The sequence below is a fragment of the Poecilia reticulata genome, chromosome 9, assembly GCF_904066995.2.
Source record: "Poecilia reticulata chromosome 9, P_reticulata-male-v2, whole genome shotgun sequence".
Taxonomy (NCBI): Eukaryota; Metazoa; Chordata; class Actinopteri; order Cyprinodontiformes; family Poeciliidae; genus Poecilia; species Poecilia reticulata.
This window is the reverse complement of record NC_088838.1, coordinates 24,699,701-24,712,490: the sequence shown is the minus strand read 5'-3', so window position 1 is coordinate 24,712,490 and position 12,790 is coordinate 24,699,701. Positions and strand designations below refer to the sequence as shown.

Genomic DNA, 12,790 nt, shown 5'->3' with positions numbered 1-12,790 from the left:
CTGATTTGAAGAAGGTGGGGGGGGCCAACTTCACTCAGGTTAAATCCGGTCCTTCAAATGCCTCCACAAATAATGTGCACCGTGTTATTAGCTCAGGAAGCCAGTGGATAGTGAGTGGGGCTCCGGAAAAGAAAGCAGATTCTGGACCTGAACTCAGGGAACAGAGTCTCTCTGTCCCATCATGATGATGAGCCGGTCTAGTATCATCTAAGGATGGTTGGTGTATTTGAAGACATCTATGTTGGGAAATTATATTGACAATATATTGTTTACTGCAGTCAGTGTATTAAGTCAACTGTTTTTGACTTAATGCACTGACTGGCGTGACTGTCACATGTCGCACAGAACCCATTTCCAAGTAGTGTAGCTTTGCTGGAAAAACAAATAAAAAAAAATCCAGGTTTTTTTTGGCCATCTTTCAAAAATGTCTGTAAAAATAAAAATTGTACAATCTCACTGACCCTGAATATAACACTAAGTGGGATAGTTAACTGAGTAAGACATAAAATAATGAGCTCATTATTTTGTGTTTAGTGATTCTGACCAGCTTGATTCACACAACATGTTTTTATCAATATTGATGTGAAATTGGCTGTAGATTTAACCCACTTGGCCTGACAAATATTTATTTTACCATCACATCCAAATTCAAAACCACTCCACTTTATTTGCAATGATTTTGATTTTTTTCATGTGGTTTATTTGTTAAAACTGACCAAATACAGTGCCTGTCCCAAATAAATGTTGTGATTAGAATATCTGGCCCATATTTACAGAGGACTGAAACTAATATACTTAGAAATAAAAACAGAAAAATAAATGCACCAGACCTTCCTGAGTTTACTTGTGATAACTTCATATATACTTACTTCATTTTTTGAAAACTTTTTTTTATTGAATATCAAGTTTAACAGAACTGCGTAATAAAGAGGTCCAATTTAAAAATGTTTTTTATACTTTGTGTTCAGCTGCACATGTTCTATCATTTGAGATAAATACAGATTTTAAAAGGAACAAATGGTCCATTATTTGAATTTTATGTATAATTGTAAATTATAAAAAGATAAAATAAAAACGACTCGAAGTGACTTGAAATTAAAGGTTCCTGACTTGAGACTTGACTCGACTTTTGCCTGTCTTGACTTGAGACTTAACTTGACTGTCTTTACTTGATACTTTACTCGGATTTGAGGACAGAAACTTAAGACTTACTTGAGACTTGCAACACAGTGACTTGGTCACACCTGTGCTGATAACGGAGGTTTCAGTTAATATGTTCTTTCTTCTCTTTCAAACCCAAACTCCTTTGAACCAGGTTTGATTTATAGACAGAGGTACCAATTAACCAGAGATAGGAGAAACTGAGAGAGAAATGTGACCGATAAGACATAAAAGGAGAATTGTGTGTGTTAAGTTTCACTTCTTCCCTCTTGCTTTTCTTTTCTCAGACGGTGATATTTACTCAGATTTTCTAAAGAAAATATCTAAAGACAAATTTGCATTTCTCTGATTGATTCAGTGCATTTCCCTTTATCAAAACAAAAAAAGAATTTTCCTAAACAATCCCAAAAGAAAACTATAAGTTGTTGTAGCTCTTTAATTCTTCAAATAGTTATTGTAGACAGTGACGGCTATTGACAGGAAAGATCTTCTGTAACGGTCTGTATTACAATTATTTTGAAGAAGCCACTGACTGAAGACACTCTTTTTTCCTTCCCCAAGACAGTCTCGTGAAGAAGATGGTCAGGGTTGTCCACAGACATCTTCTGTGATGTCTCACCAGAGCTTTTCCTAGCGTGACACAGTTTAAAAACAAAACGTAAAAGCACAAAAACAGAACTTAAAAGAACACAAGGTTTTCTGTGATTTTGGCACAAACATGATGCATCAATCATTGAATATTGTTTATGCTACACACACTGTTATGTGCTGACATTTTATTGTGTGTGCAACTATAAAAGTTTTTCTAACATGTCATGTTCTGAACTCTGGATAAAGATAAGCTCAGCAGTTAGCTTGTTAGACTTTTTCCTTTTGGCATTGGTAGGATGACTTTTAGATGTTTATGTCAGAAAAATCATGAAGTTCTCTGAAGTTGTATTTCCTCCTTCAAAAGTTTAAAGTTTCTTACTTTAAGTTTTCCAAGACTTTAAACTTTAAAAATTTAAAGTACTGAAACTTGGAAAGTTGTGATAAATTACTTAAAATTGTTTACTGTCCAGATAAGATAGTAACACACCTTACTCTCTGATATGGTAAAAACATATAAAATTGTCAAAGTTAACAGGTTAATTATTGCTATATTTGACCTTGTCTGCTGTGCAGGTTAATGTTAAAGTTCTGCCAGATTAGAATTACACTGATGAGTCAAACTGACTTTCTTTCTAGTTTTTAGAGTCGAAGATTTCCTCCTTCAAAAGTTTAAAGTTTCTTACTTTAAGTTTTCCAAGACTTTAAACTTTAAAAATTTAAAGTACTGAAACTTGGAAAGTTGTGATAAATTACTTAAAATTGTTTACTGTTCTGATAAGATAGTAACACACCTTACTCTCTGATATGGTAAAAACATATAAAATTGTCAAAGTTAACAGGTTAATTATTGCTATATTTGACCTTGTCTGCTGTGCAGGTTAATGTTAAAGTTCTGCCAGATTAGAATTACACTGATGAGTCAAACTGACTTTCTTTCTAGTTTTTAGAGTCGAAGATTATGTGGAGAAAAACTTTAATACCAAAAGCCATTTTTATATATCAAAATAAAAGTGTAATATGTTCAGATGAGATTACTTATTACTTTAAAAAAAATGTTGTTAAAGTTCACAGTTGTGATAATATAAGTACAGAGAAAAAATAGAGAAGAGTTTGTACAATCAATGAAAATGTTAATTTGTTGTAACAAATTGTAAGAACTAACGACTTATTAAATGGTCCCTTTTCTTTATCAAATAATGTTCATAGAAAAAAAAAGATAATATTTCTTGTATTATGGTTATTGAGCTTAGAAATTCAACTAAAAAAGTTTTCCTGGAATTGTATAAAAAGACCTGGGAAGTAAGTTTGGGTTTTTTTTAACCTATAGTATGGAAAGAAGCAACCATAGTTCCAAATCTAAAATCAGGTAAAGAGTGGTCAAACCAGCAAGTTATAGACCTATTGTATTAAATTCACATATAACTACTTTGTTAAAAAGAGGGGATATTTATAAAAATTTCAAAGTGGACTTAGAAAAGGTAGAAGCAGTATGGATCCTATTCTACGTTTAGAAGATGAAATCAGAAAAAGGCAAGTTAGTAAGGAAAGTGTGGTGGCTGTCTTTTTTCATATGGAGAAAGCTTAGGATATGGAAGGAAGGTTTTTAATAACATTTAAAAAGGTGGGAATTAGTGGATCAATGTTTTATTGGATAGCATGTTTTTTACAAGATAGACCAGTACAAGTAAGAATAGGACAACATTTTTCAGAAAGAAAATCTTTTCGCTTTACTTCCGTAGGGAAGTGGTTTGACGTACTTCCCTGCAGGCGTACGCCAAACATATTTATGATAGGTTTGACAATTTGGAGAGTGGAATGGGGTTTTCTATATTTGCTGATGATGGAGCAATCTGGAAGAGGGGTAAAAACTTACATTTTATTGTTAAAAATATACAAGAAGCAATTAATAAAATGGAAGATTGGTCCTTTAAATGGAGATTTAAAAATGTTATAGACAAAACTAAGATTTTATTTATAATTTTCTTTACAAAGGAAGTCTCTGAAAATCCAAAATTGCAAATATATAATCATGATTTAGAAAGGGTAAAGCCATTTAAGTTTTTGGGTTTATGGCTGGATGAACACCTTACTTGGAAAATTCATATTTAAAAAGTAGTGGAAAAGTGTAAGAGAGTTTTAAATGAGGTGTTTGGTGGGGAGTGAGTGGGATGCTGAGAGAAAAGCACTGAAAGCAATAAACACAGGTTTAATACAGTCTGTATTTGATTATGGCAGCATAGCCATCATACATGTCAAGAGATTTGTGGGAAAAAGAAAAAAAGAAATTAACCCTTTCATGCATGAATTATAATCCTTTGTGTCAGGACTTTTTTCCAAAATATTTTTTGATTTTCTTAAGGCATAAAAAAAGTAGGAAAAAAATTTGGTAAAAAGTTTTTAAAATTTTTTTTTAGGTGATCAATTGTAAGTTTCTTCAATTACAAAGTTTTATTTGAAAAATACATCAGTAGTATTGTTCTTTAGGGGTTATCTGATGTCACAATATTTTTTTTACCTGCAAGAGTCGTCTACAGTAGAAGAAGCGACCGCGTTGGTTGTCTGTCGGCCATATTGGATTTAACAAAAATAATTTCTTGCATTTGCAGCAGATGGCCAGTAGTTGATAGTGTATTTTATCCTCCTGACTACCAGTAGTTCATTTTCATCTTTTCAATTCTGAATATTTTTGTTCTTTACTGAAATACCTCAAGAAGTCGAAATTGATAGAAAGGATAGAGTATATACGTAGTATACACACTCCCCTCCAGTAGATGGCGGTAATGCACATCAATACGTTGCGGCGTCATTTTACGCGCCTGGGTGACGTCAGCTCCTGCGCCGCTATGTTTTGAAAAGCCGGTGGAGCTTCAACTACTTCGTTATGACCTGGTTTTATCCAGGCTTTTAAAACATTTCGGTTACAAAAAGAAATGTAAACATGCCAAAGTCTGTGAAAAAGCCCTGCACTACTCAGACCTCCATTAGCAGGTACTTTGGAGGACTGAGCAGCAGCAGCAGTAGACCTCAGTGTGGGATTAAACCAAATCCTGCAGAGCATCGGCTCTCAAGAGGAAAGGTGAGGTCTGCCATTTAACTCATTGGATATCCGACATGTCATCTGTGGTTTGCTTTATGCAACTCTTCCAGAATATAGTTTCTCGGAAAGTATAATGTCACAAGAAGAAAGGTTTCTAAACCACAGCTCTTATTTCATGGGAATTTTGTGACCTCTGCTCTATCAGCACTCAGTCATTGGAGTCCTCCACTACTATGGGCTGAAAAAAGTCGCAGCTAAAGGAATCATGTATTGAAATATTGCTGTGTCCAGTTATATTAATTGGGGGTTGAGAGGAAGGAAGAAGTGTGGTAGAAAAACACGCAAGTGTAATATGTATAATTGAACCCTTTATTTGATGACTTTGAATCACAGTCCACAGAAACCTTGATGTCTGAATATTGTATTTTATTCAGACATCAAGGTAATAGAGTCTGGAGGAAGAGTTGCTTCAGGAACTGGTTGAAGTTTTCAGTGTAAAATTTAGGATGCCATGTCATCTTCAGAGCAGCCATTTGCAGGAACTTTTAAAAATAATTCATGTTTCGTCCTGCTGACGAGCTTTATGGAGTTGCTGATTTAATTTTCCAACAAAACTTGGCATCTGTCCACATTGCTAAGGGAATACTACCTGCTGCTGTTACTCTCCTTTTATTGATAAGCAAACTGTACTGACCTGTACCCCAAGCAGAATGTCATAGACAACAGACCCAAAAGTTCAGATGAGCTGAAGGCAACCTGGATGAATTAAAGAATGGATACATTACTTAATCAAAACCTCAGCAAAGCAACAGGCTGCTTGCCTCCATGCACTGATTCACTAATTTATGCAAAAAGGGTCCCAGCCAAGTACTGAAGGCTCATACTTTACAGTACAAGAACATATATTTCCTTAGATTTCTTTTGTTTCTTATTGGTTTTAGGTTAAGTTATACTTTTCTGATAAACCACATTTAGGGCTTTCATTAGCTGTAAACCACAATTATCAAAATTAAAATGAAAAAAATAATCACTTTAAATATTTTACTGTTTCTACAAATCAAAATTTTTGAGTTTCTTGAATTAAAAATTGAAGTTAATTAACTTTTTAGGTACACACTAATTTATTGCACCTGTGATTATTTGGCTTCTGTACTTTAGTTGAAACTTTCCTCTGGTGATGAAGATGGGTTGCCATCAAAACGAACCAAACTGGCTGTGAAGGACCAACAGATGGGAGACGTGCAGTGTGAGCCTGGACCTTCTCTGAGTGTTAAAGGTGAACACAAGCTTATCATCTAATTTCATTTCTTCTAAAAGTATTTTCTTTACTGTTTGAAAACTAAATGTTCTTGGTTTGTTTCTTCTCCCTAGAGGCAAAGCCAACATTGAGCCGAAGAGGAGGAAGAGGAGGAGGAGGTCTGTGCTCCTCCACTTTGGAGAAGCTGAAAGGTTTCTCCTGCTTGATGGCTGATCCGTTTCTACGGGCCATCAAGGATGAAACAAAGATGGATGACCGCAGTAGCAAAAGCTCTAATTCGAGGAGTTCTGTTTCGCCTAGTTTTGGGGATTCTCATCAGCAAATCAGCAACACACTGCCTAGGACAGAGAAGGAGCGAGATTATGAAACGCAGAATCATGAAGAAGAAGAGGATCCAGAGCTGGCTGTCACTAATCAGGTATGTTAAACAAATTCTTCTCTATGTGAAAAAGACATGAGTACATATTTAAACCTCAAAGGTAGGTAGTTTAAGCCCTGAAGATAATATTTATCTGCTCTCTATAAATGTTCTGACTAGGGCCTCTGACCTCTACCTCTTTCAGATGGGGTCAAGTAAAGCCAGGCTTGCGTCATCAAGCGAATAATGATTGTTAAGTTTATTCTTCACATAAACTCTGAAAAGATCACAAGGACACAAAGACTTGTCTTTTGCAAAAGGAGAGAAGCGTGTCAGACTTAACTGTTTAGGCTAACTCCAACGAGAACTTGCAAACCTTCAGTATTTATTCTCCTCAAAGCATAGGTGTGCTGTCATGGTGATTCAGCAGCACAGGCAAGTGCAGGAAATGCATTCCATATGTGGCAGCTGCAAAGAGAAGCGTTTTGCACAGGATGTCAAAGTTCAGCTATCTTTGTAAACGGCTGCGAAATCGTCTGCGCATTGTCTGGAAACTTCTTTAACAGGAAAACACCTGCAGACAGAAAAACACAGCAGATATAGCAGTGAATAAATGGTAAAAAGTATCAACATTTCCTTCAATGACATTACTGCAACTCTCTGTGCCGACGCCTGATGCGTCCATTCAACAAGCTGAATATGTTACTCATAAGCAGGGACTGTATTCTTTAGGTTTGGATTAAACCTGGCTATAAATATTACATAACAAACAGTGCTTTGTTATACTAAGATTGGGCACACTACTATAGTCATGATGATAAAATACTTTTTGTCACTTTGATCAACTTTGTTTTCTCTGTGCTTTTTTGATCTGAGGAGGTAATTCTTAGAATAATTTACCACATCTGTTGATAAACTGTGCAAATATATACAGTCTAAACACAGATTAACCAGTTTGCTCAGAAGGTGCAAATGTTTCTTATTTCACTTCCTTTTTTTGGTTTACTTTGTCCTTATTCCCTTTACTTGCTGTTTATTTTTCTTGTCATGTGTCCAGTCTTGGCATTTCAGGCATACCATATCAAGACGCTGGTTCCCAACACGTGACAGAGCAGATTTGCTCCAAAAAAGGATATCTGAAGTCTGTGTCATAATTGCATGATTGGCTTTATTAAATCAAGCTTGCATCTTTGTGTTTTTATGTTATTTTATTGGGATATTCCTCAGTGGTGGGAACCAGGAGCAGCAGTTTGAAGGAGTCAGTGAATCATTTCCTTAAATTGCCACTCAATACAATTTTACTGAGCAATATAATATAATTTTTTTTAATGCACCGCTGTTCAAAGAGCTTAACTTCAAACTTGAGCACCACTAACAAACTAAAAATAACCACATATTTTCTTCCCCTGCAGGGATTTTGCTTGTCTAAGATCACAAAGTCAGGAGGAATGGAGGGAGGCAAGGCTGCAGAGTCTCCATCAGACTCCAGCGCCCCCTGCAGACGCTCCAGAAGCACATACACCCCCCTGGAGCAGCAGGTCATGGAGCTGAAACAGCAGCATAGGGACGTGCTGTTGGCAGTGGAGTGTGGCTACAAATACAGGTTCTTTGGAGAAGATGCAGAGGTAAAAACCCGAGCATGCTTAAATAATCGCATGTAATTGTTGCTCCAGTGTCTCTGCTACTTTGCAAAAGAAAGTATTCTTATTGAAACTACACACTCTTCATTTCCTAGAACCCGGGGGAGGAGAGAAAACATCTTTACTCCAGATTTAGACCAAATAATCATTTAGAAACTTTTGCGTTTGAACAGATTGCTGCAAAAGAGCTGAATATAACTTGTCACCTGGATCACAACTTCATGACGTGCAGCATCCCGACTCACCGCTTGTTTGTTCACGTCAGGCGCCTGGTGTCTCATGGACACAAGGTACCAGATGATTGTTAGATTCTGCTTCTCTTCTTCTCCCTTCCACTCTGTTAGCAGAGACAGATATCGTCTCGTCACTTCTGTCTGTCATTTTTAGGTCGGCGTTGTGAAACAGACAGAAACGTCTGCGCTGAAGGCGTCAGGGACCAACAGAAACGCTCTGTTCAGCCGTCAGCTCAGCGCCTTGTACACCAAGTCCACTCTGGTGGGAGAGGGTATCCTTCCAGGCATTTTCTGTCCTTACATGCCCCTAAAATAGCTTCTTTTTAATCCCTTGATGTCCTTCACGAGGTATTATTTCCAGACGTAAACCCAGTCTGCAGAGTGGCAGATGTGGAGGAGGGGGGCTGTGCTGACGTGGTGTCGGACCCTTCTGACAGCTTCCTGCTGTGCATCAGTGAGAACTGGGACAAAGTGAAGAAGCAGCTCTCCGTGGGGGTGGTGGTGAGTCTGATAAACATAAACTGCAGCTGAAACCAAGCAACATGGTGTGCATTTCAGCAATATGAAGCACATCGAATCTGAATTTATCTGGAATCTAGAAGATTTTAAGTAATTCCTGAAGGGAAATAGTTTTTTTAGCCAGATAAACTATGAGAAAATCTGTGGTTATTTGTCAGCAGGGTTGAGAGAGTCTGGCTGCCTCATGTTGTAAGATAATATTTTCCAACTAAAGAAGTTTGATAGCCGATTACTTCTCCTCCTCTGTTTAAGTGAGATATTTTCATAACAAATTCATCTATTGAAACTTATGTGAAAGTGTTGGTCAATGCTGACATTTTATATTGGAGTCTTTCTTGGCAGATGTTATTGGTATTTGATCAAAATTAACCGTGATGCATGGACAGGTTTATGATTTTTTGTTTGTTATATTCAATCCTTAACAGAGTATTAGGGCCATCATAGATTAAAATTAAAAATGGGTACATTTCAGACAAAAACGTCTTTAATATTCTCTGATGTCAAAATATAATAAATTAGCAAGAAAAAATATATTTTCCTTGATTAAAGGCATACATTTCTGAAATGAGAACTAAAATATTCTCTGACGTGAGAAATTTGTAAGAAAAAAAAATCTCTTAAAGAAATATTTTACATTTGTTTGTCTGGATTAAGGAATACATTCATTTACCCTCTTGTCAAAAAAATAGATATTAAAGACAATATCTTAAAATTCCAATTTCAACTTGAACTGGAAGGAGAGTCATTTTTATGCACATTTAAAAAATTTAAAAATATGGCTGACTTTATTTGTAAAGTCAGCCATCTGATATGAACTGAGTGATCAAACTATCTCTTTACCCTCTAATCTTTTGTTTTCTCCTTTTTCTGTCCCTGTGCTTGTATCTTGTGCATCAGGCCGTCCAGCCCAGCACTGGAGACGTGTTCCTGGACTGTTTCCCTGACGGTCCGTCCCGCTCCGAGCTGGAGAGCCGTATCCTGAGGATAAACCCAGTGGAGGTTCTGGTGCCTTCGGACCTTTCAGATCAAACCTCCAAACTGCTGCTCAGTATCGCTAATGCCAGGTAATCTGCTGTCACGCCACAAGGGGGCGACGTATCTTCATTTTCCTCACGGCAAACTTCTCTGCCGAGCTTATCTCTGTTTCGATAGAACTGAGTGTGTCTGCGAGTTTGGTTCATTTGATTCTGAGGGGTTGTGTTTAGATTTCCCCAGGCAGGCAGGCAGCCCTGCTGAGCGGAGCACTTTGGGCTTAGTGTGGCAGAGAGGAAATCGATGCGGGCGCACTGAGCGGTTATGAGATGGGGTCTTCAGCACGCAGGTTCTCACCACGAGGCTCAGCGGGTCCATAAGATTCATTTACTATTTAAGGTTGAGGATGGATTTTGCTCAAACTGGAAACTTCACAGTTTAGTTTGTGAATGTTTTTGGCTCAAAGTAAATAAAAGTTTGATTTGGAAAGACAATCATGTCTCACTTTGTGAGTTTCAAAAACACTGTTTAAACAAAGTTATTAGAAAAAAAATACTGTTATGATTAATTTCCCAAATGCTGGTCACACTTACTGCATGATTATAAAAGTGATCAAAGGAGTTTATTGAGATAATTCATATTAGTTGCTTCTATAACTTTAATGTATGCAAATTGGACAAAAAAAGCTTTATTTCCGTATGATTGACAATTGGCTGTTTTTTTTTATATCTGCTTTTGGTCAGAAAGAAATAAGCAAACAATCTTTTTTTATATATATTCTGATACTGACTTAAAAAATATGTATTTTTCCCCATAGTTACACAAACAGCATTGATTATTGCATTAGTAAACATTATTAACTTGTAAATAAAAAGTTTTTAAGTTTTTGTGATTATTATCATTATATTTTTCACTTATTTTTCATTCTTTTTAACAGTAATTGGGGGCAAGATAACTTTGGGTTCTTGTCCAGCCCATTACTCTCAGTGTAAATAATAAAAGTAATAAAATGTTTTTTGTCTACATTCCTGCATTTTTAAGCATTCTATTGTTACTAAAATAGCAGATTTTTAGTATTTCTCACTCTAACTCCTCACTCCTCATAGAGGACTGTTGTGTTTCTCACTGTGCTTCAGTATGATGCAGTCATTAATCGGAGAAAGAAAGAAATGTTTCAACTTGCTTGATACAGGAGGTTTCTTGTTCCAGTCATTTTCTGACTTGATCAACACAAATCTCCACTCTCCAATTTTACAATCAATTTATGTCTTTGGTTTTGCAAGAGAGAGAAAACACAACCTCTTTTTAACATCAGGAAGATCTAGTTTCAACTGTGTGATCAAAAAGACAAAGAACTGAGATTTATGTTCGTCTGACTGACGACACGGCCAGCACCGCTGACGTTGAGCTGCTTTGTTGCGCCGTCCTTCATGTTCACATCGGCGCCATTGACGTCCTCTGTAGCCCGGCCATGACCGCGAAATCCTGAGGAAATGAGACAAGAGAAAGGGAGGGAGTGAGGAGCGTTTGATTACAAGCTGATAGTTGGATAAACAGGAGAAATGTCTGCCTCATTCTGCGTCTCTTCCCTTAAAAAGCGAGATGGAGCAAATTTATTATCCTCTCGTGTACAATCCTTGCAGCTATTTTCTTAGTTTTTTCAATTTTCAATCAGTTTCATTGATAATCACAGCTCCTCGGGGAGCTACAAATCAGAACCAAACTCCTCTTTGGCCTCTTGTGTCTCAGATAAGTCTATTACATGTCTGTAGCAAACGGAGCTTAACGACAACATTTTCTTGCTGATTATTTTCTCACTGTTTTAATGACTGAACCTGAGAGAAATGATACATTGTGCATCAGTAATTCAGAGATAAATGTTTCAATGAGTGCCGGTAATGAGGCTCCTTTAAAGGAGCAGCCCAGGAGAGCGTCTGAATCGAGGGATTTTTGTGGCTGCTGACGTCAGCGTGTCGGTGCTTCTGTCTCTGGGGTGGGCAGACGAGACGGGACCCCTGGCAACGGACTCGTGTCCATGGAGTGGCTGGTAATGAGTCCCTCAGAGGTTGATTGTGACGACTGGGTGTGGTGTTGGTGACTTTACTCATGCAGACGGAGAGGGAGTTTGCATTTTACCTGGAGGTTTAAGGTGGGGAATATTAAATGTTAAGATTAAATGCAAACATCCCGGAATAGATTCACTCCAGCTCACACAAATTCACCTGAAAACAAACTCGAGTGCTCAGAGTATATGGTTTTTTTGGGTGGGGGGATTTAGTTTTCACCCTGCAGGAATGATGGCACTTAGGTTTTATGGACAGTTAAAATATTAAAGACATACTATTAGATGTATGAACTGATAGTCTGTTGAATTTATGTCAAATCCCTATTTTGCCTAAATGCTTCTAATACTTTTGTATTTTATGGTTTTAGCTCAAAGTATCAACCGTACCAAAACTGATTCTGTTTTTGTTCTTTCATTTCTTTTTGTATAAACCTGAACCAGTATCAGTCTTGGCTGTCTCAGTATTTTAAGTCGGGCTCAGCTTAATGCAATCCTCACCACGCTCAGGCCCCATCAGGGTTTTGCAGAAATGCTCCTATAACACCAACCCTGGATCAATAAGTGCTTCAGTTGCAGTTCTTGTAAATCTCGTAATGTGGTGCAACTGACTGGCTCAGTGATTAATTGCTCCAGTCTAATTTCAAGCACAATGTGGGATCTATTGATTGCTTTTATACAATCTGAGCTCCTGGACGGACCATTTGCTGAACAGAAATATGATGATTGTGTGTTTGCGCATGGGTGCTGGAAAACGGAAGACCGAAAGTGCTTCAGCGCTGCGAAGAGAGCCATGGCAACAACACGGCAGACAAAGCAACAGAGTCCTTGAGAGGTGCAACGCCGAGAGAGTGGATGGAGCAACAGGGAGATACGATGGTGCACCAGGGAGACGCAGAGGAGAATGTGGTTTTATGGCTGTGACTGAGGCTTTTGCGTCTCCATAGAGTCTGAACACA

General features: G+C 37.4%; 1 protein-coding gene across 2 annotated transcripts in view; it reads left to right on the top strand.

Annotated features, from left to right (window-relative positions):
* The first annotated feature begins 4,543 nt into the window (after window positions 1–4,543).
* msh3 (mutS homolog 3 (E. coli)) overlaps window positions 4,544–12,790 on the top strand; it is a 40,222-nt gene continuing 31,975 nt past the window's right edge. Inside the window, exons 1-8 of one of the 2 annotated variants that reach the window (XM_081610761.1) lie at window positions 4,544–4,828; window positions 5,948–6,065; window positions 6,161–6,465; window positions 7,818–8,030; window positions 8,219–8,335; window positions 8,433–8,550; window positions 8,640–8,779; window positions 9,695–9,861. In XM_081610761.1, coding sequence (XP_081466887.1) covers window positions 4,691–4,828; window positions 5,948–6,065; window positions 6,161–6,465; window positions 7,818–8,030; window positions 8,219–8,335; window positions 8,433–8,550; window positions 8,640–8,779; window positions 9,695–9,861 — 1,316 coding nt within the window. In that variant the 5' untranslated portion in view covers window positions 4,544–4,690. The remainder of the gene's footprint in view (window positions 4,829–5,947; window positions 6,066–6,160; window positions 6,466–7,817; window positions 8,031–8,218; window positions 8,336–8,432; window positions 8,551–8,639; window positions 8,780–9,694; window positions 9,862–12,790) is intronic. The other variant, XM_008418214.3, reaches the window with a different exon arrangement.